The 27,565-nt window shown below is 36.1% G+C and overlaps 1 protein-coding gene and 1 non-coding gene across 2 annotated transcripts; one reads left to right on the top strand and one right to left on the bottom strand.

Annotated features, from left to right (window-relative positions):
- Nucleotides 1-22,241: 22,241 nt before the first annotated feature.
- LOC112535186 lies at nt 22,242-22,348 on the bottom strand. The gene has a single exon (XR_003079363.1). It is a non-coding gene; the product is annotated as a small nucleolar RNA R71 (small nucleolar RNA).
- A 699-nt stretch (nt 22,349-23,047) lies between these two features.
- On the top strand, nt 23,048-23,598 carry LOC125369569. The gene is made up of 2 exons (XM_048372348.1): nt 23,048-23,135; nt 23,189-23,598. Exons 1-2 carry the CDS (start codon nt 23,048-23,050, stop codon nt 23,596-23,598), a joined length of 498 nt encoding a protein of 165 aa, XP_048228305.1.
- Nucleotides 23,599-27,565: the final 3,967 nt, after the last annotated feature.

The following is a 27,565-nucleotide window of genomic DNA, read 5'->3' as shown; positions in this document are numbered from 1 at the left end:
GCAATATTTGTAGCATCATCAGTTTAATGACATAGTATATAAAATGAGCCATCTTACTAAATCTATCAACCACAACAAAGATATGATCACGTCCTTTCCTCGTCCTAGGCAAGCTAAGCACAAAATCTATAGAAACATTAGTCAAGGTTCATTAGGAACGGGTAAAGTAGTATATAAACCATGCAGTTTTAATCTAGACTTAGCCTTTTTACATGTGATGCAATGCTCAAAAATTTATTCACGTCATGTTTCATACCAGGCTAAAAGAAATGTTCAAGTAGCATATCATAAGTCTTATTTACACCAAAATGACCCATTAAACCTCCTCCATGTGCTTCCTTAATCAATAATTCCCTTATAGAACACTTAGGAATGCACAATCTATTTCTTTTAAGCATGAAACCATCAAATAGATAAAAGTCATCTGAAGCAGCCCCATTATCACAAGATGCATAGAATCCGCCAAAATCATCATCATCTTGATACAATCCCTTAATAAACTCAAAACCTAATAGTTTAGAAGTAAGTGAATTAAGTAAAGTGTACCTTCTAGACAATGCATCTGCAATCACATTCTCTTTACCTTGTTTGTACTTGATCACATATGGAAATGTTTCAATGAATTCTACCCATTTAGCATGCCTTCGGTTCAACTTATCTTGACCCTTTAAGTGTTTTAAACTTTTATAGTCTGTGTGTACCATAAACTCCCTTAGCCATAAGTAATGTTGCCATGTTTCCAAAGCTCGAACTAAAGCATATAATTTCTTGTCATATGTTGGATAATTCAAAGCTGCCCCACTTAACTTTTCACTAAAATACATTAGTGGTCTTTGATCCTGCTTTAAACCAGCTCCAACTCTTATACCATTAGCATCATATTCAATTTCATAGGCCTTATCAAAGTTGGGTAAAGAAAGCAAAGGTGCATTACACAATTTATCCTTAAATTCATTAAATGCATTTTCTTATGCATCACCCCACACAAATCCAACATTTTTCTTAACTAACTCATTTAATATGCAGCTATAGTGCTGAAATCCTTAATGAATCTCCTATCAAGTCCATGAAAGCTTCTTACTTCACTAGCATTCTTAAGTGTCGGCCAGTCCCTTATAGCTTTTACCTTGTCCTTATCAACCTCAACACCTTGACTAGATACTTCAAAACCTAAAAAGATAACCTTCTCGACGCAAAAACTACACTTCTTAAGGTTAGCATACAACTTTTCTTTTTCAAGAATACCTAAAACTAAATGCACATGCATAACATGTTCATCTAAAGATCTAGAATAAATCAAAATTTCATCAAAATAAATAACTAAAAATTTATCCAAGTATCCATGCAAAACATGATTCATCAATATCATGAAAGTACTAGGTGCGTTAGTAAGACCAAAAGGCATAACAAGCCATTCATACAATCCATATTTAGTCTTAAATGTTGTTTTCCATTCATCCCCAACATTCATGTGAATTTGATAATAACCAGATTTCAAGTCAATCTTAGTAAACAAATAAGAACCATACAATTCATCAAGCATATCATCTAATCTAGGAATATGATGATGATACTTTACAGTGATCTTGTTGATGGCTTTACAATCCACACACATCCTCCATGATCTATCTTTCTTTAGTACAAGAATAACAGGTATGGAACAAGGACTCAAACTTTCTCTTACATAACCCTTATCTAGCAATTCCTCCACTTGTCCTTAGATCTTCTTAGTCTCACTTGGATTAGTCTTATATGTTGGTCTATTAAGTATCACAGCCCCTAGAATAAAGTCTATCTGATGTTCTATGTCTCTAATTGGTGGTAAACCACTTGGCATCTCCTCGAGAAACATATCTTCAAATTACTGTAAAATTCAACAAACACACTAGGCAAAGATGGATTAAGGTCATTAGTGGCAAATAAGCCCCTCTGTACAAAAGTACAAATATAGGTTGGTTAGAATACAAAGCTTACCTAACCTCACTCGCTCTAACTATTAAATTTACATTCTTTTCACTTTTCTCTCTAGGCCGATTCTTTACTACTTTTTCTTTACTCTAAATCTTTTTTGTTTCATTCTCTAAATCACTCATTTTACTTTCTTTTCCTTTTTTTTTTCGGCCTCCACTATCATCTTTTCCATCTTACATTGGTCTTCATATACTTCCTTTGAGAAAAGTGATGTCAATATGGTCTTTCTTCCATCCTTGGTAAATGAATACCTATTGAGGTACCTATAATGCATCGCCCTACTGTCAAATTGCCATGGTCTCCTAAGCAAAATATCACTAGCATGCAATAGTACTACATCGCACAAGACCTCATCATGATATTTACCAATAGAAAAGGAAATAATTGCAGGCTGGTTTATCTTAACCTCACCACAATTATTAAGCCAATGAAGCTTATATGGATGTGGGTGTGGTATGGTAGGTAGCCCCAATCTACCAATCAAGAGAGTACTTACAACATTAGTGCAACTTCCACTATCAATAATCACATTACACGCCTTGCCTTGTATATAAAATCTTGTGTGAAACAAGTTATCCCTTTGTTGATAATGGCAATCTTTTTTATAATACATCTCTCACACATAACTTACGTGTTTAACACTCAAAACAAATCAAAATTAAAATGACAAGATAAGTAGAACACAAAACTAGACTTAGTGAACATGATTAAGCCAAAAAAAATGTAAGAATAGGATGTAATGGAGAATAACTAACCTTAATGAACGAATTAAAAAAAGGACAAAATTAAAATACCAAAAGGATAAATTTTTTAATCTTAGAACTCTAACAATTGACTTAAACAAAGAACTAATAACATGAACCGAATTAAAAGAAAGAACAAAGAAACATAAGAAATCAAAATTAACTAATGAAAATATGAAAGGATAAAACCTGATATAGAGCCAAAGTTCTGATACCAAATAATATGAGAATCCCTTTTGAATTACGGACCCCCCAAAACATTAACATGAAAACCCTAAGAACCAATTCGGTTCAACCCCTAAGAAAGGTTAGAAAATATAGTATTTAGAGAGATGATCAAGAATTAGAATTTAGAAAACTTGTTCCTAAATCCCAATTTTAAAACACTCCACAAGAAGATGATCAATCTACTTGTATGTTTCTGATGTGTGTAAAATACACACATCTAAATGGGGTTTTTAAGATTGATTTTATGGATGTTTGGATGTGAATTGGTCCCAACACTCACCCTATGTGTCTGTCTGTGTGCATTAGGTCCCAAAAAAGTCAAAGGATGATAAAGGGAAGAATTTGAGCATAATTAGACGCCGAAGCTGCCGGAACAGGCTAAGTACGAGCATGAGGAAGCTGAACATGTTCGTGTTGGTTTCAATACTGGTCGTGTTCCCAACACGGGCACCACACGGCCGTGTTGGTGTCATCAAACATCAAAGAAAAATAAGTTCTTAGGGACCACGGCCACAGAGAGTAACACGGCTAGGAAGACCAAACCGTGTTCCCAACACGTCCAGGAACATGGCCGTGTTGGCGGCGATAGGGGGAATTAATTAAAAGAAAGAAGAGAGGAGAGAAAGAAAGAAGAGCGGGGGAGAACGTCCCAAACCCTAACTTTTATCTCTCCAAGGGTTTTCTGAGCTGGAACCAAGGGAAAAGGAGACTTGGATCAAGGTTTCAATCGAATTCCCTTCAAAGATTGAAGATTGGGCGAGGTTCGTTGATTGGTTTTCAAATCGAGCAAGAGGAACAAGAAACGATTCAATTCGAGCAAGAGGAATTGGGGCTATTTACTCTCATCCAAGGGTGTAATCGGATTTTCTCTACCTTTACTCATTGTTGTAATTGAATTCTTGTGGATTTTGATAATGAACATGATTAGCTAGATTGATTAAATCCATTGGGATTTCTTTACTATATTGGCTTAGTATTATATTGTTGGATTATTTGGATTAGTTTTGTATTCTTCTTGCTTTCAGTATTAATAAGATAATGCATTGTTCATGAGACGTTGTGAATTGTGGTGTTTAGATTGCTTTGTGTGATTGAGAAGTCCATTTGGCAATTGGAATTTTGAATAGCAAGAACTGGTTAATAATTGCTTAGAGATAAGGATAATTAACTAGCTAGATTAAGAATTAACAAAGCTTAATAGAGGCGGATTAAAGCTTAATGCTAATTTAAGAATCAATCGTTAGGAAGAGATTCCAACTTTAGGTTATTAGATTTAGGAATTCGGTTATCTCGAGAAAGAAACCGAATTCGGTTAAGAATTCGTCCACGGGTAGTATAATTAGACTTACCAATCCTTTATCTTTTGTTTGATTGCCAACTAGTTTAGGTTCCCTTTGGGTTTGCTCTCTTGCCTTGGTTATTTTAGTTATCAATTACTCTTGCATCTCCCTTAGAACTTAGCTTGTAGCTATTAGTTAGTTTAGAAATTATTTATCATTCATTTTAGGTTAATATAACAAAGAACAAAGGAGTAACTCTGGGCTTTCACTTTCCCGAGGAATACGACCTTGATACTCGCCATTAGTGCTAGACTGCATCGATAGGTACACTGTCTTAGATTGTAGCTAACACAAGTAGCACACATCAATGTTCAAGGAGGAGAGACGTAAATCCACATGCGTAAGGGAGTAATTAGGTCATTTTTTACTAATCCAAGAGTAATACAAGCCAAAATTCAGGCGCTTTGATATTTGAAATGCATATAATAAAGTAATTTTGGTCGAAGTATTTTTAGGTAGGCCCACCCGAATTTACCCTTATTGTTATTAAGCTGGCTTAGAAAATTTAAGACTACAAGAGTTGTTGCCTAGTCAACTCCTCTCTTGTTCTTTATTTGACTTTAGTTTATTAATCTTTATTTATTTATTTATTCATATTTAGCTTCTAGTCTCTTCTTATAGAATGAGGGCTTTCGCACTATAAAAACCGTATGCAATCGAATACTTGAGGCTAATGAGCATATTATTTCAGTTTTCTACCTTCAAAAAATCAAGTTATGGGTTCTTTCAAGAAATTTGTAGACTTATCAACACTCGTGCTAGCGAGTATAGACTTATCTCTCATGTCCTTCCTTTCTCTTGTGTTCTTTGTCTATGCTTGTGTTTAAATCAATTTGATTTGATCCTTATGCTTAGCAGTATGGAAGAGAATAAAAAACATGTGATTTCTTTCCTTATCAGATCTAAAATCCTACCTATATTCTCATTTTCTTTATTTCATTTATGTCTCTCTGTCTCATCTCTATATAGTATGTTGGTTTGGTTTTATATGGAGAGCATAAACACGAGTGTTGAGTGAAAGCGTATGGAAGTGGTAATCATAGGAACCGATCCAATGCTTAGAGGAATGCGAAGAAAGAAAATTAGTTGATCGTGTACTGATATCATTCTCGGAATAATCGTGGGGAATCTTTTAGAGGAAAGAGGAAAAGCCGAGAATCGAATCATACCCAAATATTTTGACTCAGGATTCACACCATTAGGATCTCCATCCTTCCTTCTTCCTCTAGGCATGAGGACTCCTATAAAGCGAGTTGTTGAATATTGATTATTTTGGAGTTAATTCTTTTTTTATGTTCTTTATGAACTTGGTGAATTTATCTAATGAAGGCTTGGTATTTTACAAATTTAGTTTAATTTAAATTTTTGTTTATGTTAAATAGCCTTTAACTCTTTATAATTAAGGTTCTTAAGTATAAGTTATTTAAGGGTCTTGTTGGGAGTTAAAGTTTCTTTGCTTGATTAGGTGAAGGATCCTTGGTGAAGACATCAACATTGAATACGAGTTTGGCACAAGTTAGCCACGTTTGTATCAACCAGCCTAGGAAAGGGTATGGAAAGCTTGAAGATGATGGATAAGAGTTGCTAGATCAAGGCCAGATAGAAAAAGCTAAGGATCTTGAAGAATATGGATATAGAGAGCAAGATCAAGTGCAATGGTCTAAGGATCCAAAAGGCTTGCCACAAGGCCCTATTACTAGATCAAGAGCTAAGAATTATCAAGAGGCCTTAACAAAGCATATCTAAGGCTTAGCATTCCACATGTGGGCAGACCAAGGAGATTATTTGAGACAAGAAAGTGTGGGTCACACCTCTTTTAATATATTATAAGTCTAAGTTCAAGATGGTTGATGTGCGTAAAATACACACATCTAAATGGGGTTTTTAAGATTGATTTTATGGACATTTGGATGTGAATTGGTCCCAATACTCACCCTATGCGTCTATTTGTGCATTAGGTCCAAAAGAAGTCAAAGAAAGAAAAAAGGAAGAATTGGAGCATAATTGGATGTCAAAGCTACCGAAACGAGCTAAGTACGAGCATGAGGAAGCTGAACATGGCCGTGTTGGTTTCAACACTGGCCATGTTCTCAACACGGGAACCAACACAGGCCGTCTTCCCAACACGGGAACAAACACGGTTCGTGTTGGGTGCATCACACATCAACGAAAAAGAATTTCTTAAGGAGCACGGCCACAGAGAGTAACACGGTCGGGAACAGCATCCCGTGTCCCCAACACGGCCAGGGACACGGCTGTGTTGGCGTCGACAGGGGGAATTAATTAAAAGAACGAAGAGAGAAAAGAAAGAGAGAAGAGAGCAGGGGAGAACGTCCCAAACCCTAATTTTTCTCTCCCTAAGGGTTTTCTGAGCTGAAACCAAGGGAAAAGGAGACTTGGATCAAGGTTTCAATCATATTCCCTTCAAAGATTGAAGATTGGGCGAGGTTCGTTGATTGGTTTTCAAATTGAGCAAGAGGAACAAGAATCGATTCAATTCGAGCAAGAGGAATTAGGGTTGTTTACTCTCATCCAAGGGTGTAATCGGGTTTTCTCTACCTTTACTCATTGTTGTAATTGAATTCTTGTGTATTTTTGATAATGAACATGATTAGCTAGATTGATTAAATCCATTGGGATTTCTTTACTATGTTGGCTTAGTATTATATTGTTGGATTGTTTGGGTTAGTTTTGTATTCTTCTTGCTTTCAGTATTAATAAGATAATGCATTATTCATGAGACGTTGTGAATTGTGTGTTTAGATTGCTTTGTGTGATTGAGAAGTCCATTTGGCAATTGGAATTTTGAATAGCAAGAACTGGTTAATAATCACTTAGAGATAAGAATAATTAACTAGCCGGATTAAGAATTAACAAAGGTTAATAGAGGCGGATTAAAGCTTAATGTTAATTAAGAATCAATCGTTAGGAAGAGATTCCAACTTTAGGTTATTAGGTTTAGGAATTCGGTTATCTCGAGAGAGAAACCGAATTCGGTTAAGAATTCATCCACGGGTAGCATAATTAGACTCACAAATCCTTTATCTTTTGTTTGATTGCCAACTAGTTTAGGTTCCCTTTGGGTTTGCTTTGTTGTCTTGGTTATTTTAGTTATCAATTACTCCTGCATCTCCCTTAGAACTTAGATTGTAGCTATTAGTTAGTTTAGAAAGTATTCATCACTCATTTTAGGTTAATATAACAAAGAACAAAGGAGTAACTCTAGGCTTTCACTTTCCTGAGGAATACGACCTTGATACTCGCGATTAGTGCTAGACTGCATCGATAGGTACACTGCCTTAGATTGTAGATAACACAATTTAGCCCATCAAGTTTTTGGCACCGTTGCCGGGGAATGTTTGAAAACTAGACTGAAATTTGCTATTTGTTAATTTAGCCATTTTTTTATTTATATTTATTTCTGTTTTGTTTGTACATATTTACTTAGTTAATATTATGATTCAGATAGTGGATGATAAGGAGGTTCAATGCTAAACTCTTTGTATGACACATTGGAAAATGGGATTAGGAACCAAGAGAGTGCTAAAAATTGGGATAACCATGCATCTTTAGAAGCTCGAGTGGAATCGTTTTGCAGGGCTACCGATCAACTCTCCACTCCTATCTTTTCATCTCAAGTTTTTTGTGAATTTTGTTGTGGTTTACATTTGAATAATGATTGTCCATTCTATAGTGATGTTGCTCATTGTTCTTATAACTATTTGGCCAAATGACTGGTATGGAAGCACCTGCAATCAAGAGTGGAGCACATTCACCCTATGGATGGAGCTTAGATGGCCCAAAACCACTAGAATCTCAGCAAGCACATCAGCAGCCTAATCTTGCACCTTCAACTCAAGATGAAGAGTTAGTGTCGGAGGAGCTGATGATGAGGTTCATTACAAGTCTTGATGATAGATTCCAACAAACAGAGAGGACAATTGAAGATCAACAAGCCTCGATTAAGAACATAGAGCATCAAGTAGGCTTAATCTTCAAGTTACTAGCTGAAGAGCAATTGGGAACTCCATCAAATGCTACTGAATCCAAGGAACACTTGAGCGCCGTCACTTTGCGTTCAGGTGAGAATTTTTGGTTTATCTACTATGTTTGACGATGATGCTTCTATGCAGGACGATTTCTTGAACATGGAGATGGAACCAGAAAAGGAAGAGGCGAACATGATTCCTTTGAAAGACTATCAACAAGAACATACAGTTGATGATGCTGAGTTGCAGTTAGAGGAATTTTTGGTGGATTTTTCACAAGTCCCTTCGATGATAGAAGATGAGCATGAGTTATCCAATGAGGAAGTCTTGGAGGAGCTCGAGTTTCTTCTAGCAAGTGAACCAAGCCAAGGACTAGAGAAAACCATCAACGTTCCTGAAAAAATTGCCTAACCATCGATCCTTCCAATTGGTGAAACTCCAGCTTTCAAATTGGAAGAGCCCCTAGAGCATCATGACTACGTGAAATTATACGAGGAGCGAGTCTTGCCCATCATACTGGCAGCTTGCTTGATAGTCGAGAAGAGGAAGTCGATGATTATCCCTTTAAGCGGATACTTGAAGCCATTTGCTTGGAAGAAGCATGGATGGTCGTCAATCCCCACCGTTTGCTTTTCACCATGAGTCTAGCTAAGAAGACTCATCACATAAAAAAGAAGCGCTTTTGGGAGGCACTCCAAATTCTATTTTTCAATTTTAATAATTTACCCTTTATTGTGAACTTAGTTTGATTAGATTTTATAGTTTGTTTTTGGTAAGTTTTATTTATGTTGAGTGTATGAGTTGAGGACTTATTGGTTGTACAGGTGAGAAAGTGTTGAGGATCGCAAGGTTTGCAATTTCTGGAGATCAACACGGGCATGTTCAACCGTGTTCATTAACACGGCCGTAGTTCTAATTGAAGAAAATCAAATTAAGATGAACACGTTCACAATAGGCCACACGGTCATTTATGCCCGACCATGTCCCCAACACGTCCCCGTGTTCCATAAACACGGGTGTGTTCTAAGAATATGGTAAGTCAGCACATTTTAATTCGCTTAACACGGCCCGATATCCATACCGTGTTCACTAACACAACCATGTTGATTAACACGGGCGTGTTCCGTACATTGCCTATATATACCACTTCATTTTGAAATGGCCAAAAATTTTACTCTCCTTTTAGTTTTAGCAATTCTCTCCTCTCTTACTCTCTCATTTCTTATTTCTCATCTCGAAGGCTTTGGATATTGCATTTGTTAAGTAAGTACCCTCCAACTTCATTTTCCATTATTTTATTTTGATATTAGTTCGAATTTATGTTTTCTTTGTGTTCGAATTTGTGTTTCAATTCTTTTTAGTTTATTTCCTTATTTTATTATTTGGTGCATGCATTTACATTCATGTTTGAGCTTAATTTTCTTTTCTACCATTATTCATGATTGTGATTAATTCTTTATTTTTCTCTTTATTATTATTGTTGGTAGCTAAACAATAGGCTCTGTCATTTATAGTGGACTCTGTTGTATCTATTTTATATTAGCATGTTGGTTTGCCTTGTGATGGCGAAGTTAAACTCCATGTGGATAAATTGAAAATTTAATTGGTTAGAATTGGTTGGTAGTATTGTGGATTGAATTTTCTTTGCAGGACATTGAGCGGTTTAATTTTATCAAGTTAAATCGTTCGTTTATCCATTTTATGCCGTTATGCTGCCAAAATTTCGTTTATCCTTAGTTTAAAAATTTATTTTTCAAGTACCATGTCCACCAGTAGCATAATTTGACTCACCAATCCTTTATCTTTTGTTTGATTGCCAACTAGTTTAGGTTCCCTTTGGGTTTGCTTTCTTGTCTTGGTTATTTTAGTTATCAATTACTCCTGCATCTCCCTTAGAACTTAGATTGTAGCTATTAGTTAGTTTAGAAAGTATTCATCACTCATTTTAGGTTAATATAACAAAGAACAAAGGAGTAACTCTGGGCTTTCACTTTCCCGAGGAATACGACCTTGATACTCGCCATTAGTGCTAGACTGCATCGATAGGTACACTGCCTTAGATTGTAGCTAACACAATTTAGCCCATCAATGGTCCAATTCTACAAGCCACATTTGGGCTTTAGTTTTAGCTTATTATATGGGCCTATTTAGCTTACACTTAAATAAGGCCCATGCGCATGATTTGTTTTTAGATTAGGATTTTCTTTAGTTGCTCTGGGCGGCTACTTATGTGTTTTAGCTTAATTAGGAATTGTCTTTAGTTATCTTTTAATTAGGAAGATTATCTCTATCCTTTTGAGATATGTTTTCTAAGTAAGCTAGGATTTAGGTTTTCTTAGGCTTATAAAGCCTAAAACGAATTTCTTTGTAAATTTCAACTTATCAATAATATTTAAAGTAGTTTTCCTTTCAAAGTGAAAGCTCATGGAAGTGAGGCACAAAAGATTAGAAAGAGAGGCACAAAAGAAATGTACAAAATGAGAGAAATCAAGTCATGGGCTCTTGCAAGAACTTTACAGACATATGAAGAACTGAACTAGCAAACCTAGAGTTATTGCTATGTTCTTCCTTTCTTTTATGTTCTTTGTCTACTCTTGTGTTTAAATCAATTCAATTCAATCCTTATGCTTAGCCGTATGGAAGAGAATTGGGCTTTATTAAACTTAACTCTCCATGTGGATTTGGTGCTTTGGTCCAAATATCTTGAATAAGCCTATTTAAGGCCTCCTTCATTCTTTTGGCTCTAGCCCTTGTAACTGGGCCTCCCTTAACATTTGGGCTTAGAACATAATCTCCTTGACTTGGTTGGCTACTTGGCTCCTTGGGCTTTGGGTTTGCATGAGTTCCTCTAGGCACGATGACTTCTTATGACATAAGGATTGGCATAAGGAATCGTAGAAACTTAATTGACAAGCCTGACCGGTAGCGATGATCAAGCAGGACGAGACGTAAATCCATGCTCATAAGAGAGAAATATGAATATGAGTAAATAAATAAAGAAAGAACTAGAGGCTAAATATGAATAAATAAATAAAGAAATATGTATAAATTGAAGTCAAATTAAGAACAAGAGAGGGGTTGATTGGTCAACAACTCTCGTGGTTCGAAATTTTATGACCCAGCTTAATAGAAACAAGGTGAAATTCGCGTGGGCCTTTCCTAATAACACTTCAAATCAAATTACTTTAAATGAATTCGATTTGATACTTACACTTAGCTATATAGAAGAGAATAAAGAATTGGTGATTTCTTTCCTTATTGGATAAAAAATCTTACCTATGTTCTCATTTTGCTCGTTTGTTTTGTGCCTCTCTTTCTAATCTCTATCTAGTATAGTGGTTTGGTTTTATCTGGGGAGCATAAACATGAGTTTCGAGTGAAAGCACGTGGAAGCAGCAATCATAGGCACCGATCCAATGCTTAGACAAATGTGAAGAAACAAAATTAGTTGATATCATTCTCCAAATAATCATGGATGAATCTTTTAGAGGAAAGAGGAAACAACTAGAATCAAGACACGCCTAATATTTTTTGCACTATTAAAATCTCCATCATTCCTTGTTCCTAATGTGATTCTTGATGGATTTGCAAAAATTATTATGAAGAACGTCTAAAGTCAGATTCACGAACAAGGACCCCGACCCAACACTTTACTAGATGTGTGAACCTTAGTATAGAAAAGGTTTTGGATGCCACATTCAAGATTAAGGAAGAAGGTGAGTGATAAGTCACAAAGGAACGCCACAAAGACAAGTCTTGATAAGTACAATGAGTTTAAATAGAAAAAATAAAACCTAATTCCCATATGCAATAAGGAATTAATCTAAGATAGGAAATAACAATTAAAACCTAAATTAAAATCTTCCTAAATAGCAAAATATGCAACTTAATTGATTTAGTAAATCAAAGAGATCTTCCTAATCAATTAAAATGGTGCCTCCCTCTTGAATTTCCCCTAAAAAATGCCTAAGTAGTATATTTGGCATTATTAGAATGTTTTCTAAATGAAAAAATAAGAAACAAAGTTGGCATATAGGAAGGAATGACCAAAACAAGCACTAATACTTCTAAATAACCATAAGGGGTGCCTGCCATTATTTTCTAATTAATTTTGCTACTTGGTTTGGAACTTGATATTAATGGATAATTTGGGCTTGGAACTTGATCTCCTTGACTTGGTTGGCTACTTGGCTCCTTAGGCTTTGGGTTTGCATCAGTTCCTCTAGGCACGATGATTTCTGATGACACAAGGATTAGCGTAAGGAATCATGAAAACTCAATTAACAAGCTTAACCGGTGGCATTGGGGCTTAGCTTGATGATGAAGCAAGACGAGATGTAAATCCACACCTGTAAGGGAGAAATCATGTTGCTTTTTATTAATTCAAGCGTTATACAAGCAGAAATGCAAGCATTTTGATGTTTGGGAGCATACAATGAAGTAATTTGGGTCGAAGTATTATTAGGTAGGCTCGTGCAGAAATGAAAGAGTGCAATGGAGTATAATGAACATCAATGAGGCTATGGAGAAGATGCAGTTATATATGGCAGCCAACCAAAGAGCCATATTAGAGCAAATTAGTGCTAATGCTCGTGCAAGAAATAATAGGTAGAACTTGGTAGGCAATAAGAAAGATTTAGATTTAGGCTATAATAATGATGATAATGCCACAACTGTGGGTGTTGGCTGTGGCATGGATTGAGGAGCTAAAGGAGGTTGAAACAATACAATGGCTAGAGGGAATAGTAGAAGTGAGTTTGGTGGTTACTATGGGTATAATGATGATATGGATAGAAATTTGGGTAGCATCAAACTTAGGATTCCTACCTTTTTAGGAAAATCAAATCCTGAGGCATACTTGGAATGGGAAAAGCAAGTAGACCTTATCTTTGATTGTCATAATTTTTATGAGGAAAAGAAGGTAAAGTTAGTGGTTACTCAATTTTCTGAGTATGTAATAGTGTGGTGGGATCAATTGGTGGTGAGTAGGAGAAGAAACATGGAAAAGCCTATTGATACTTGGCATGCTCTCAAAACCATTATGAAAAGACATTTTGTACATAGACATTACCATAGGGAGTTATATTAAAGACTCCAAGCTTTAAAGAAAGGTACTAGGAAGGTAGTGGATTATTATAAGGAAATGGAAATGCTCATGACAAGGACTGATTTGGATGAAGATAGGGAAGCTACCATGGCACTTTCTATTGGTGGGCCTAATAAAGAGATTGCAGATAGGATCAAATTGCAATATTATGTAGAACTTGAGGAATTAGTTCATCTTGCAATTAAGGTTGAAAAGCAATTAAAACTAAGGGGTGTAGCAAGGTTGGAACAAAAAGGCACTTCAAGCAATAAGCCTAATTGGTCTAATCAATGGAAAGGAAATAAAATAGGAGTTGATAAGGTTGTTTTTGATGGGATAAGGAGTAAGAATGTTTCAGGCAACAAGGTGATATGGAATCTCTATGAACAAGCATGAGAACCTTTTTTTGAATTTCGGACCTCCAACATATTAACATGAAAACTCCAAGAACCAATTCAATTCAACCCCTAAGAAAGGTTAGAAAACAGATTACTTAGAAAGATGATCAAGAATTAGAACCTAAGGAAAACTAAGTCCCTTAAACCCCAATTCCAAGTATATCATAAGGATAGATCAACTCTTTGATAAGAAAGATTTGCATTCAAACAAGAACAAGCAAACAGCTTTAAGGTTTAAAAACCAATTATCATTCAGCTTCAACTTCAACTTAATTTTTTTGTTACATCAAAATTCGTACTAGCTTTATATAGGCCTTAGAGAACCCTAAATCTTAACTTATAAGAATTTACATCTCATATAAGATAATGATAACCTTCTTAACTAAAAGAGATAACTTAAAAAAAGTCCTAATTATGTTAAAATACATGTGTGGCTGCCCATAATAAGCCATAAAATCCTAATTTACATAAGTCATGTAGATGGAACTCATAACATAAGCCAAGTTAGGCCCAAAGTCTTTATATGCTCCAATTTAGCTTCTTTGGTCTTTTTAAACCCAATTAGATTCATTCAAGCCTAATAAACTGAATTAGATTAATGAGCCTTGAACTTAAATCCAATTCTTCAAGCCTTGATGTGTCCTTAGCCCATAATTCTTAGATAAGCTCATTGACTTTCAATTTGAATCAAACTAGGACTCCTAATTGAATTAGGATTCCTTTCTTTGCTTGAACTCCTAATATCATCAGGACCCCTTGTAGGATTAGAATTCCTAGTTGAGTTAACACTCCTTATTGGATTAGGATTCCTTGAGCTAGTAGGATTTGCATCATCAAGGCTCCTTTTTGGAGTAGGATTCATTGTGCTAGTTTGGTTAGTATCCTAAAGAGACCAACCTAACCGAAGCTAACAAAATGGAGGTAACTCGCTAGCCTCTGGTTGGGGCTTCGTTACTTAGTTACAATTCTTCCTTCGCTTTAAGAAGATTGGTGCCTAGACCAGTGCTTTACTCTATTTGCTCATTAGAGATGATCTTTTGGTTGCTAGGTGCACACCTAATGCACAAATGAAGGAGGAAGATAATATGGAGCAGCAAAAGGACAACATATTCCACAATAGATGCCATGTTCAAGGTAAGACATGTAATGACATTATTGATAGTGGTAGTTGTACAAAGATTGCTAGCACTTTGATGGTAAAGAAATTGATAGGAAATCATCATCTTAGCAACCATACATCCCAATAACTATATAGTTATGATACATATGGAACGCAAGAAAACACCCTCTAACTAAGATGATTCCAAAACCTAAGGATCTCTCCTCAAGTGAAGTTGAAGTTAGGGAAATCTAGTTCCAACAATGAAACTAGCACTTGAATTCAACTCCAAACGCCACAAACCAAGTATGATTTGATAAGTTAAGAATAAAACATAAGATTTTGGTTAGAGAATGCTACAAACTAAAAATAGTTTGATAAGTTCAAAGTTCATGTAAGAACTTAAGCGAAAACAATCAGAAAGAGCAAATAAAGATTATCATTCATCAATTAATTTTTACAAATGAATTTGGCTTTGATATTTATAGCCAAAACAAGATAAAGAACCCTAAATGGATGTCTTTTGAGCTTTCTCACATTTTCCCCTTTAATCCCCATTAAAACTCATTAAAAGTGGTTGTTTTTACATTGATGGCACTCATTTTGTTACTCCCAAATGACAACTAATCCTATACATCCATTTTGTAACTCCAAATTCTAACTAATCATGTGCATCCATTATGTAACTCCAAATGACAACTAATCATACCCTAACTTAAGAAAACCTAATAAAAATGAAAATAAAAAGGCTTCAAATGAATTGTATTGAACCTTTGAGTTCAGCCTAAACTGATTGCATTAAAGTGATGATTTTGGTTCCTTTTTGCAACCCTAAGCCTTGGGCTAGGCCTTGTTGTGTTTGAACACTCCAAATATCTTTAATTAAGTCCAATAAAGCTTCTTGCATTGGACCTCCTTGAAAGCTTAAAGGATCATTTGTAGTTATTGTCTTGTTGCATCATTCCCTCTTTCCTCGTAAGGATTCGTCCTTGAATCAGCCTCATTATCAACTTTATCACCTACATCAAATAAAGAAAGATCAGTAACATTAAAAGAAGCACTCAAATTGCCATACTCACATGGAAAATCTAGCTTGTAGGCATTATCATTAATTCTTTCAAGGACTTGGAATGGCCCATCCCCTCTTGGCATTAACTTATACTTCCTTTAGTTTGGAATCTTTCCTTCCTTAAATTGATTCAAATCTAGTCACCCGGCTCGAATACAACTTTCTTTCTCCCCATGTTGTGTTACTTTTCATATTGTCGATTTCTTTTCTCTATTTGAGCACGCACCTTCTCATGTAAGCTTTTAACAAATTCAGTTTTTTGCTTGCCTTTAAAATTAGCCTTATCAATGGGTAATGGCAGTAAATCTATAGGAGTTAATGGATTCAACCCATATACAACCTCAAAAGGTGAATAATTTGTTGTAGCATGAACACTCCTATTGTATTCAAACTCAACATGTGGCAAACATTCTTCCCAATTCTTCAAATTGCTTTTAATTATTGCCCTCAATAGTTGTGAGCGAGTCCTATTAACCACCTTAGTTTGTCCATCCGTTTGTGGATGACAATTTTTTAAGAATATAATCTTTATTCCCAACTTGCCCCAAAGTGTCTTCCAAAAGTGGCTAAGGAACTTGACATCTTTATCACTAACAATTGTCCTTAGAACTCCATACAATCTTATAATTTCTTTGAAGAACAACCCCGTAATATCAGTTGCATCATTTATCACTAATAATTGTCCTTAGAACTCCATGCAATCTCATAATTTTTAGACTTGCTCCACTCAGCTTCTCACTAAAGAGCACAATTGGTCTTCTTTCTTGCATCAAGACTCCACTAATACCTATTCCACTTGTATCATACTCAACCTTAAAGGTTTTAGTGAAGTCAGGCAAAGCAAGTAAAGGTGCTAAAGTTTGTCTTTTAGCAAGTTAAAAGCATCATCTTATTCTTTTTCCCACTTAAAACCCACATTCCTTTTAATGCATTCAGTTAAAGGTGTAGCAATTGTAGAGAAATCCTTAATGATCATGAAAACTCCTAACATCATGCACACTAGTAGGTTTGGACCACTCTCTAATTACTTTTACTTTTCTTGATCAACATGAATTCCCTTATCATTAACAATATATCCAAGAAAAGTAATTTCATTAGTGCAAATAGTGCAATTCTTAAGATTAGCATATAATGTCTCTTGCCTTAACACATTTAAAATAAGCTTTAAATGTATTACATGCTCATCTAAAGATTTGCTATACACAAGAATATCATCAAAATAAACCACTACAAACTTTCTAATGAAAGTGCATAAAACATGATTCATCAATCACATAAAAGTACTTGGAGCATTAGATAAACCAAACGGCATGACTAACCGCTCATATAATCCATGTTTCATTTTGAAAAGAGGTTTTCCATTCATCACCCTCACACATTCTTATTTGATGATATCCATATTTTAAATCCACTTTAGGAAAAACACAAGCACCTATTCATCCAACATGTCATCTAGGCTAGGTATAGAATGGCGATACTTTATCGTTATTTTGTTGACGGCATGACAATCAACACACATCCTCCATGAACCATCTTTCTTAAGCACCAAAATTATAGGAACCGTACACGGACTCATGCTTTCTCTTATGTACCCCTTATCCATAAGCTCACTCACTTGCCTTTGGATTTCTTTTGTCTCCTCAGGGTTGCATCTATACGCTGGCCTATTTGGTATGCTTATACCAGGAATGAAATCAATTTGATGTTAAATTCCTCGAATTAGTAGTAGTCCTTTAGGTACATTTTTAGGAAAGAGGTCATCATATTCCTACAAAAGCTCAAGAACAACACTAGGCAAATCCTTGTTAAGATCATTAGAAATCATCAAAACTTCTTTGTACATGAGCACAAGTAAAGGCTGCCTCAAGGTTAGTGTTTTCCTCAAATCAATTGGCTTTGCATACACATTCATTTTTCTTTCACTCTCATCTCCCTTGTTTTCTCTCACCTTGTGTTTTCCATTACACTCACTTTTACCACTTACCTCACCTTTTTCTTTTTTCACTATTTCTTGCTCCCTCCCAAATTTTTCCCTATATGAAGATTCAAGCTCTTCATATTATTGTTTAATTCTCATTTGATCATAAAAAATGGCCTTGGGAGGTAATGGTCCAAGATTAAACTTTTGTCCGTCAATAGTCAAGGAATATCGATTCTTGAACCCATCATAAATCATACGCCTGTCATATATCATATGCCAAGGTCTTCCCAACAAATAATGTCCAACATACATGGAAACTGCATTAATAGAGCACCTCATCCTTATATCTCTCAATGGAAAAAGAAATTAGTACGTGCTTATTTCCCTTCACACACCACTATCATTTAAGCATTGCAACTTGTAAGGCCTTGGGTGTTTGGTAGTTGGTAATTTCAATTTCTCCACAAGCAAAGTACTAGCAACATTAGTACAATTTCCACTATCAAAAATCATGTTGCATAACTTATTAACAATTAAACAAGGAGTATGAAATAAATTCTCACGCTGCTCTCCATGCTCATCATGTTTACATTGTAAATTAAGTGTGCATTATACTACTAACACATCCCTTTTAGCATAGTCAACATTACTAACATCCTCTGAAGTTGGCATGTCATCATTCTCATTATCATTTTTATCTTGGCTTTCAGATTCAACAATTCCATCTCTAATAATAATGGTCCTTTTATTAGGGCAATCACATGCATAATGACCATGTCTAAGACACTTCAAGTTTCTAGATTGATTAGCTTGATTCTCAACTTTATTTTTACTGCCTATTTCATTTTTATTCTTATTCTCATCCACTTTAGGCTTAGCAAATTTATCATCCTTTTTACTACAGTTCAATTTCCAATTAGAAGAACTAGAACTAGAATTAAGTTTAGAATCAAACTTACTTGGACCTTTTCGCTTGAGTTGCCTTTCAATTTTCATGGCCACATTCACCATGTCCTCAAGCTCCATAAAATGTTGCAACTCCACAAGATCAACAATATTCTTGTTTAGACCATTCAAGAATCTTGCCATGGTAGCTTCTCTATCCTCCTCAACATTTGCTTTAATCATAGCCATTTCCATTTCTTTATGGTACTCCTCCACACTCATGGTTCCTTGCCTTAGAGTTTGCAATCGGTGATGTAAATCTCTATAGTAATGGTTAGGAATGAACCTCTTCCTCATGATGCGTTTCATCTCCATCCATGTCCCTACGAGTCTTTCTCCATTTCATCTCCTTTCCCTACAAAATTGATGCCACCAAACACTAGCATAATCACAAAACTCAACGACAATAAGTTTTACCTTCTTCTCCTCCAAATAGTTATGGCATTCGAAGATCATCTCCACCTTTTGCTCCCATTCCAAGTAGACATCAGGATCATTCTTTCTTTAAAAGGAAGGAATTTTCATTTTGATGCTACCTAGGCTGCGGTCTACACCATCTTGCCTTGATCTCCTATTCTGTATCCTAGGATGGTCATCTCCTCTAAGAGTGGTTGTTTGGTCATCCTCCAAGTCTTCTTCACCATCATAATCCTCTTGTTCAAAGGCTAGTTGCCTTTCTCTTCTAGGCTCATTTTGAATCCTTGTAATAGTTTCACCTTGCTTTCTTACACTTTCAACAACATCATCCATCCGCCTATACATTCTTTCAAATTCCTTTTGCATTGCTTGCAAAGTTTTCTCAATGGATGCTCCAACACTACTTGAAACTTGTTCTTTTGACATTGTGCAAAACTTGAAAAACAAGTTAGGATAACCTTATAGAAACACTGCCTCACGTGTTTCTCTCAATTAAAATGTCACACCACTTGTGTTTCACTCAAGGTTTGACTTTTCTCAATGCTAGTCTTACCACTATTGCCTTTTACCTCTCTTGCTTTTACTTTAGGTGGATGAACTAATTACCTAAACAAACGAAATTAAATTATAGAAATTCAATGGAGTGGAAAGAAAAGGTTGGTATATATCAAGTAGTTAGGTAAGGCCAAACTTAAAGTAGCTAGACACAAGAAGACAATGAAAGACAATAATAGAATATGTTCTTTATGCCACCCAAACCTTCTTTTTGTTTGATCTTTTAATTTGTTTTTATTTTTTTATGATAATAACAAAAGTGAAAAGAAATTAAGAATAACACAAAGAGATTAACAAGAAGGGACAACAAAAATTTATTTTATGAACACAAAGGTGTAAACTTTTAAAAAGAAAGAGTACTTAGAAGGATAAAAAACTGAAACAAAAAGAATTCAGCATAAATAAAGAAAAAGTGAAGAAGACTACCGTGCAATTAATAAAATAATGGTAAAGTATCGTCATCCTATCCCTAGGTTAGATGATATGCATGATGAGTTGCATGGTGCATGTTACTTTACTAAGATTGATTTGCGTTCTGAATATTATCAAATTCGCATGAAAGTTAGGAATGAGTTGAAAACATCATTAAGACTAAGTATGGTCTGTATGAGAGGCTTGTAATGCCATTTGGGCTTATTAATGCACTTAACACTTTCATGAGGTTAATGAACCATGTATTGCGTGAATTTCTTGGTAAATTTGTAGTTGTATATTTTGATGATATTCTAATCTATTCTAAGTCTTTTGATGATCCTATTATGCATGTGCATAGGGTCTTAGATGTTCTTAGAAGAGAAAAATTGTTTAGTAATCTAAAGAAGTGTAGTTTTCGCATGGATAGAGTCATATTTTCAGGTTTTGTTGTTAGTTCTAAAGGCCTAGATGTTGATGAGGAAAAGGTGCAAGAAATTAAGGAATTGCCGACACCTACCAACATTAGCCAAGGTAGGAGTTTTTATGGTCTTGCTAATTTTTATAGAAGGTTCATTGGGGATTTTAGTAGCATTGCTGCACCATTAAATGAAATTGTCAAGAAGAATATTTGGTTCAATTGTGGTGATGCACAAGAAAATGCTTTTAATTTGCTATAAGATAGATTGTGTAATGCTTCTTTGCTGATTTTACCTAACTTTGACAAAGCCTTTAAGGTTAAATGTGATGCAAGAACAAAGACCCTACGCACATGCATTGGTGTTGGGGTTGTTTTGATCCAAGAACAAAGGCCAATTTGCTATTTTAGTGAAAAGCTAAATGGTGTAGCACTTTGATACCCAACATATGACAAAGAACTCTATGCTTTAGTTCATGCTTTGCATACATGGCAATACTACCTGTAGCCTAAGGAGTTTGTCATACATACAAATCATAAGAGTTTGAAGCATCTCAAGGGGCAAGACAAGTTGAACGGAAGACATGGAAAGTGGATGGATTTTATTGAGACATTCCTATATATGATCAAGTATAAGAAACGTAAAGAGAATGTGGTTGCTGATGTATTATCCCGAAGGTATGCTTTGGTTAATACTCTTAATTCTAAATTATTGGGTTTTGGGTTTATTAATAAGTTGTATTTGAATTATAATGACTTTGGTAATGTGTTTAATACTTGTGCTAATGGGGCTGCCTTTAATGATTTCTATGTATTTGATGGATATCCTTACAAAAAGAATCGCCTATGCATTTCTAGTTGTTCTTTGCATGAGATACTTGTTAAAGAGGAACATGGGGGCGGTTTAATCAATCATTTTAGGGTGCATAAGACTTATGACATACTGATTGAACATTTCTTTTTGCCTTGCATGAAACATGATGTGAATAAGGTGTGTGGTCGATGCATTGTATGTTTAAAGGCTAAGTCTAAATTGCAACCCCATAGGTTATATGGATAAGGTGTGAAAGATCATGGTTATTTATTATTTTAGGTAGTGTATGACCAGGAGATCCAATCTTGATCTATTAGACCCTCTACCAGAACCAGAGCGATCCCTCAGGCAATTGAGAAAGCAATTAAACATAGAGCAAGAAGAGATTCAGGTTAGGAAATCCGTACACGAGAGTAAGTCCGGAAAGATTATAGTAGAGATGGTAGATGCTAACGACAACAATGACAATAACCGGATGATGTATGATTTTGCGAAACCATCATTTGAGGGGATATGAAAATGCATTACGAGACCGACTATTGCCGCCAATAATTTTGAAATAAAGCCTAATGTTATTCAGATGGTGCAACAAATGGTTCAGTTTTAGGGCTTGCGAGATAAGGATCCTAATGCACATATAGCAAGTTTCTTGGAGATTTGTGATACCTTCAAGATTAATAGGACAATAGACGATGCAATTCATCTCCACTTCTTCCCATTTTCCTTGAGGGATAGAGCAAAGGAGTGGCTACAGTCACTACCTTTTAACACTATCACTACCTGGAATGCTTTGGCAGAGAAATTTCTATTAAGTACTTTCCTCCCTCTAAAACTGCTAAACTTAGAGATGATATATCTTTTTTGGTGCATTTTGACGATGAGTCAATGTACGACTCTTGGGAGAGGTACAAGGACCTACTGCGATGCTGCCCACACCATGGATTACCAATCTGGTTACAGGTAGAAACTTTTTATAATGATTTGAATTTGGCTACTAAGCAGATGGTAAATGCAGCTGCAGGTGGTTCTTTGAGCAGCAAGATACCAGAGCAAGCCGAAAGCTTGATTGAGGACATGGCTAAAAACAATTACCAGTGGCACACTACTAGGAGCAGGATGGGACGTCAAGGGAGTGTACACCAGTTGGATGCCACTGCAGCCTTGGCAACTCAAGTGGAGTTATTATCCAAGAAACTTGATCAACTCTAGATGCCTGTCCAAGCAGCTCAAGCAAGCTATGAGTTTTGTGGTGGCCTGCATTACAGTAGTAACTATATATCAGGAGATATGTTATTCCTCTTCTTTATCTAACCATGAACAGGTGGACTATATGGCAAGTCAGCCTAGGCAGCAAAACAACCCGTATAGAAACACCTATAATCAGGAATGGAGAAATCATTTGGATGGATGAACAACAACAACAACTAGGGGCCACCAGGGTTTCAGCAACTACATCAACAGTGGCAACAATTTGTTCTCCCACCTCAGTCTCCTTAGAGTCAAGAGAAAAGCCTAACTTAGAGGAGCTGATGATGAAGTTTATGTCCGCTTTAGAGACTAGATTCCAACAGATGGACGCAGCTCTTAGAAATCAACAGGCCTCAATTTAGAATTTGGAGAATCAGATAGGCCAGATTTCTAAGATGATGATTGAGAGGCAGCTAGGGACTTTGCCTAGTAATACGGAGTCCAACTTGAGAGAGCACATGAAGGCTATCACTTTACGATCAAGTAAGCAACTATCTAATTCTATTCCTATTTCTAATGATGATGATGTTGTATAGGAAGATTTGGTAGGAAAGATAGAGACAGCAATGTGATGGAGCCAGAGAAGATAGAGGGCAGGAAGAAGAGTCCTCTGAAGGAATACCAGCCTCCGATCCCATATCCTGCCAGGTTCAAGCAGGAGAAAGTTGATCAGCAGTTTGTTAAGTTTCTTAACTTGTTTAAACAACTGCAAATTAACTTACCTTTTGTTGAAGCTATTTCGCAGATGTCTGGGTATGCGAAGTTCTTAAAGGAAATCCTTAGCAATAATAGAAAGTTAGAGGACTTGGCGATCGTGACCTTAAATGAGGAGTGTTCGGCTATACTTCAAAATAAATTGCTAGAGAAGAAGCGTGATCCAAGGAGTTTTACTATCTCTTGTGTGATTGGTGATTTGATAATTAGCAATGCTTTAGCTGACTTATGAGCTAGGATTAATTTAATGTCATACGGTTTGTTTACCAAGTTGGGGCTAGGTGAGACGAAACCCACTAGGATTAGCATACAGTTAGTTGATAGGACTGTTAAGTATCCTAGGGGTATTGTGGAGGATGTACTTGTTAAGGTTGACAAATTTACATTTCATGTTGACTTTGTGATAATGGACATGGATGGTGAGAGTAACGTACCTTTCATTTTAGGTCGACCTTTCCTTGCAACATCTAGGGCTATTATAGATGTTTGTGATGGGAAGCTTAAACTTAGGGTAGGGGATGAAACTATCACTTTTGATTTGAATAATTCTATGAGATAGTTCTTAGATCATGATGATACTATATTTTCTGTTGATTTACTTGATGATGTTATTGATACACAGTTGCAGGAAATATTGCTTAATGATCCCTTACAAGTTGCCTTGTAGGCAGAGCATGAGCATGAGCTATCCAATAAGAGTGTGTTAGAACAGGTTGCATTTTTGTTAGCTAATGAACCAAGTAAGAATATTGATAAGTTTATTGAGATTGATAGGGTAGGTGTGCAGAAATTGAGACCGTCACTTTAGGAACCACCAGTCCTTGAGTTGAAAGAACTCCCAAAGCACCTCAATTATGCATATCTGAATGAGGATAACATGCTGCCTTTCATCCTAGCAGCAGACTTGACACCCGAAGAGAGGGAGATGACTTTGGCCTATTGATAAGCATAGTTTTACACATATTTGCTTGCATATTATTGCGTATGTTCTTAGCAATTATTGTGCTTTTATTCCCAGATCACCTGTGTTTTGTGTTCTTTTGCATTTCAGGAACATTTATAGGACCATCATCGTTGTTTAAGCAATTATAGATCAATACGTGCGGAAACGGACGAGAATTCATCAAGATCGGACAAGAGCCTGCAATGCATACATTGAGCACGGCCTGGACTCTGGCCGTGCTCAACCATTGGCTTTGATTCTTGAAATTGGCACTTTGGGCACGATTTCCGTATCCACCACGGCCTTCAGCACGGCCCGTGGTGGCCAACACGGGGAGAAACACGACCCGTGGTGGCCAACACGGGGAGAACCACGGCCGTGGTGAAACCCTACTTGGTGAGATCCACCAAAGACGCCTTGAAGTCTTTGAGTTAAATATATAAGAAAAAAATGAGTTTTTCTTAAACCAGGGGGAAAGAAAAGAGTGACATTGAGCCCTAGTGGCTGGTTTGGTTTCTACACAATACTGAGTGCGAGAGAGAGTTGCAGTGAGTAAGAATCCCGGAATCGTAAGATTCCGAGTGCAAAATAGTAGTGGAGCAATTCAAGAGGCAGTTTGGGAGATTAATCAAAGTGTAGATCCAGATTTGGAGCTGTTCATCCAATTCGAGAGAAAAGGGTGTACATGTTTTATTTTCATTATTCTTTCATTGTAATTGATTTCCTAGATTGTTTTAAACATGAATATGTTTAGCTAAATTGATTAAATCCATTGGGATTTCTTTGCTATGTTGGTTTGATATTATATTGTTGGATTGTTTGAGTTGGTTTTGTATTCTTCTTGTTTTCAGTGTTAATAAGATTATGCATTATTCATGAGACGTTGTGAATTGTGATGTTTAGATTGCTTTATGAGATTGAGAAATCCGTTTGGCAATTGGAACTTTGAATAACAAGAACTGGTTAATAATCGCTTAGAGATAAGGATAATTAACTAGCCGGATTAAGAATTAACAAAGCTTAATAGAGGCGGATTAAAGCTTAATGCTAATTTAAGAATCAATCGTTAGGAAGAGATTCCAACTTTAGGTTATTAGGTTTAGGAATTCGGTTATCTCGAGAGAGAAACCGAATTCGGTTATCTCGAGAGAGAAACCGAATTCGGTTAAGAATTCATCCACGGGTAGCATAATTAGACTCACCGATCCTTTATCTTTTGTTTTGATTGCCAACTAGTTTAGATTCCCTTTGGGTTTTTCTTCTTGTCTTGATTATTTCACTTATCAATTACTCCTGCATCTCCCTTAGAACTTAGCTCGTAGTTAATAGTTAGTTTAGAATTTATTCATCATCCATTTTAGGTTAATATAACAAAGAACAAAGAAGTAACTCTGGGCTTTCGCTTTCCCGAGGAATACGACCTTGATACTCGCCATTAGTGCTAGACTGCATTGATAGGTACACTGCCTTAGATTATAGCTAACACGATTAGCACCCATCAAGTTTTTGGCGCCGTCGCCGGGGAATTGTTTGAAAACTAGAGTGAAATTTGCTATTTGTTAATTTAGCCATTTTTTTCTTTCTTATTATTTTATGATTTTTATTTTTATTTGTTTATTTATTTTATTTTATTTGTACATATTTATTTAGCTTAAGTTTATGATTCAGATAGTGAATGATAAGGAGGTTCAATGCTAAACTCAAAATCTTTGTATGACGCATTGGAAAATGAGAATAGGAACCAAGAGAGTGCTAAAAATTGGGATGCCCGTGCATCTTTAGATGCTCGAGTGGAATCGTTTTGCAGGGCTACCGATCAACTCTCTTCTCCTATCCTTTCATCTCAAGTCTTTTATGAATTTTGTTGTGGTTTACATTTGAGTAATGATTGTCCATTGTGCACTGATTTTACTCCTTATTCTTATAATCGTAAACAGGGTGAATTATACGGGCAATTGGCCAAGTGACTCGTATGGAAGCACCTATAATCAAGAGTGGAGTACTCATTCACCCTATGGATGGAGCTTAGATGGCCCGAACCACCGAATCTCGGCAACCACATCAGCCTACTCTTGCATCTTCAACTCAAGATGAAGAGTTAGTGTCGGAGAGCCGATGATGAGGTTCATTACAAGTCTTGATGATAGATTCCAACAAACAGAGAGGATACTTGAAGATCAACAAGCCTCGATTAATAACATAGAGCATCAAGTAGGCTTAATCTTCAAGTTACTAGTCGAAGAGCAATCGAGAACTTTATCAAATGCTACCGAATCCGAGGAACATTTGAGCTCACTTTATGCTCAGGTGAGAATTTTTCTAGTTTATCTATTATGTTTGACGATGATGCTTATCTGCAGGACGATTTCTTGAACATGGAGATGGAACCAGAAAAGGAAGAGGCAAACATAATCCCTCTGAAAGACTACCAACTGGAATGTACAGTTGATGATCTTCGAGTTGCAGTTAGAGGAATTTTTGGTGGATTTTCCACAAGTCCGTTCGATGATGGAAGATGAGCATGAGTTATCCAAGGAAGAAGTCTTGGAGGAGCTCGAGTTTCTTTTAGCAAGTGAACCAAGACAAGGACTAGAGGAAACCATTGACGTTCCTGAAGAAATTACCCAACCGTCAATCCTTCCAATTGGTGAAACTTCAGCTTTCAAATTGGAAGAGCCCCTAGAGCATCATGACTACATGCAATTATACGAGGAGCGAGTCTTGCCCATCATACTGGCAGCTTGCTTGATAGTCGGGAAGAGGACATTGACGATTATCCCTCTAAGCGGATACTTGAAGCCATTTGCTTGGAAGAAGGATGGATGGTCGTCGATCACGCCCATTTGCCTTTCACCATGAGTCCAGCTAAGAAGACTCATCACATAAAAAAGAAGCGCTTTTGGGAGGCACCCCAATTTTTATCTTTAATTTCTAATTTTTTTTTTTAACCTTTTTGTTTTGAAACATTTTATTAGTTTTAGTTTTCATATTTTTATTTTTGATTTTATTTCTTTATGTTATTATTTTCAGATTCTACCGAGGAGGCACTGAATTTCCACAACATCAGCCTCGATGGATAATCAGGGCAGTCCCCTAGATCTTTTTATTTTTCTGTATTTATTTACTTTATTTTTCATACATGTCATGCACTTGGATTGTATTGCTTTTGTTCTCTTAGTTGAGCATTCCATGCGGAGTATCCATAACATTTTACACTGAGGACAGTGTGTTCTTTAAGTGTGGGGTGCTTATGGGT

The sequence above is a fragment of the Ricinus communis genome, chromosome 3 (assembly GCF_019578655.1).
Source record: "Ricinus communis isolate WT05 ecotype wild-type chromosome 3, ASM1957865v1, whole genome shotgun sequence".
NCBI classification, from domain to species: Eukaryota; Viridiplantae; Streptophyta; class Magnoliopsida; order Malpighiales; family Euphorbiaceae; genus Ricinus; species Ricinus communis.
This window is presented reverse-complemented; position numbering and strand designations above follow the sequence as displayed.

Coding starts and splice junctions, on each gene's coding strand:
- LOC125369569 (XM_048372348.1), top strand. CDS start 23,048: ATGATGATTGAGAGGCAGCTAGGGACTTTGCCTAGTAATACGGAGTCC. Junction 23,136..23,188: donor GGCTATCACTTTACGATCAA/GTAAGCAACTAT, acceptor GATGTTGTATAG/GAAGATTTGGTAGGAAAGAT.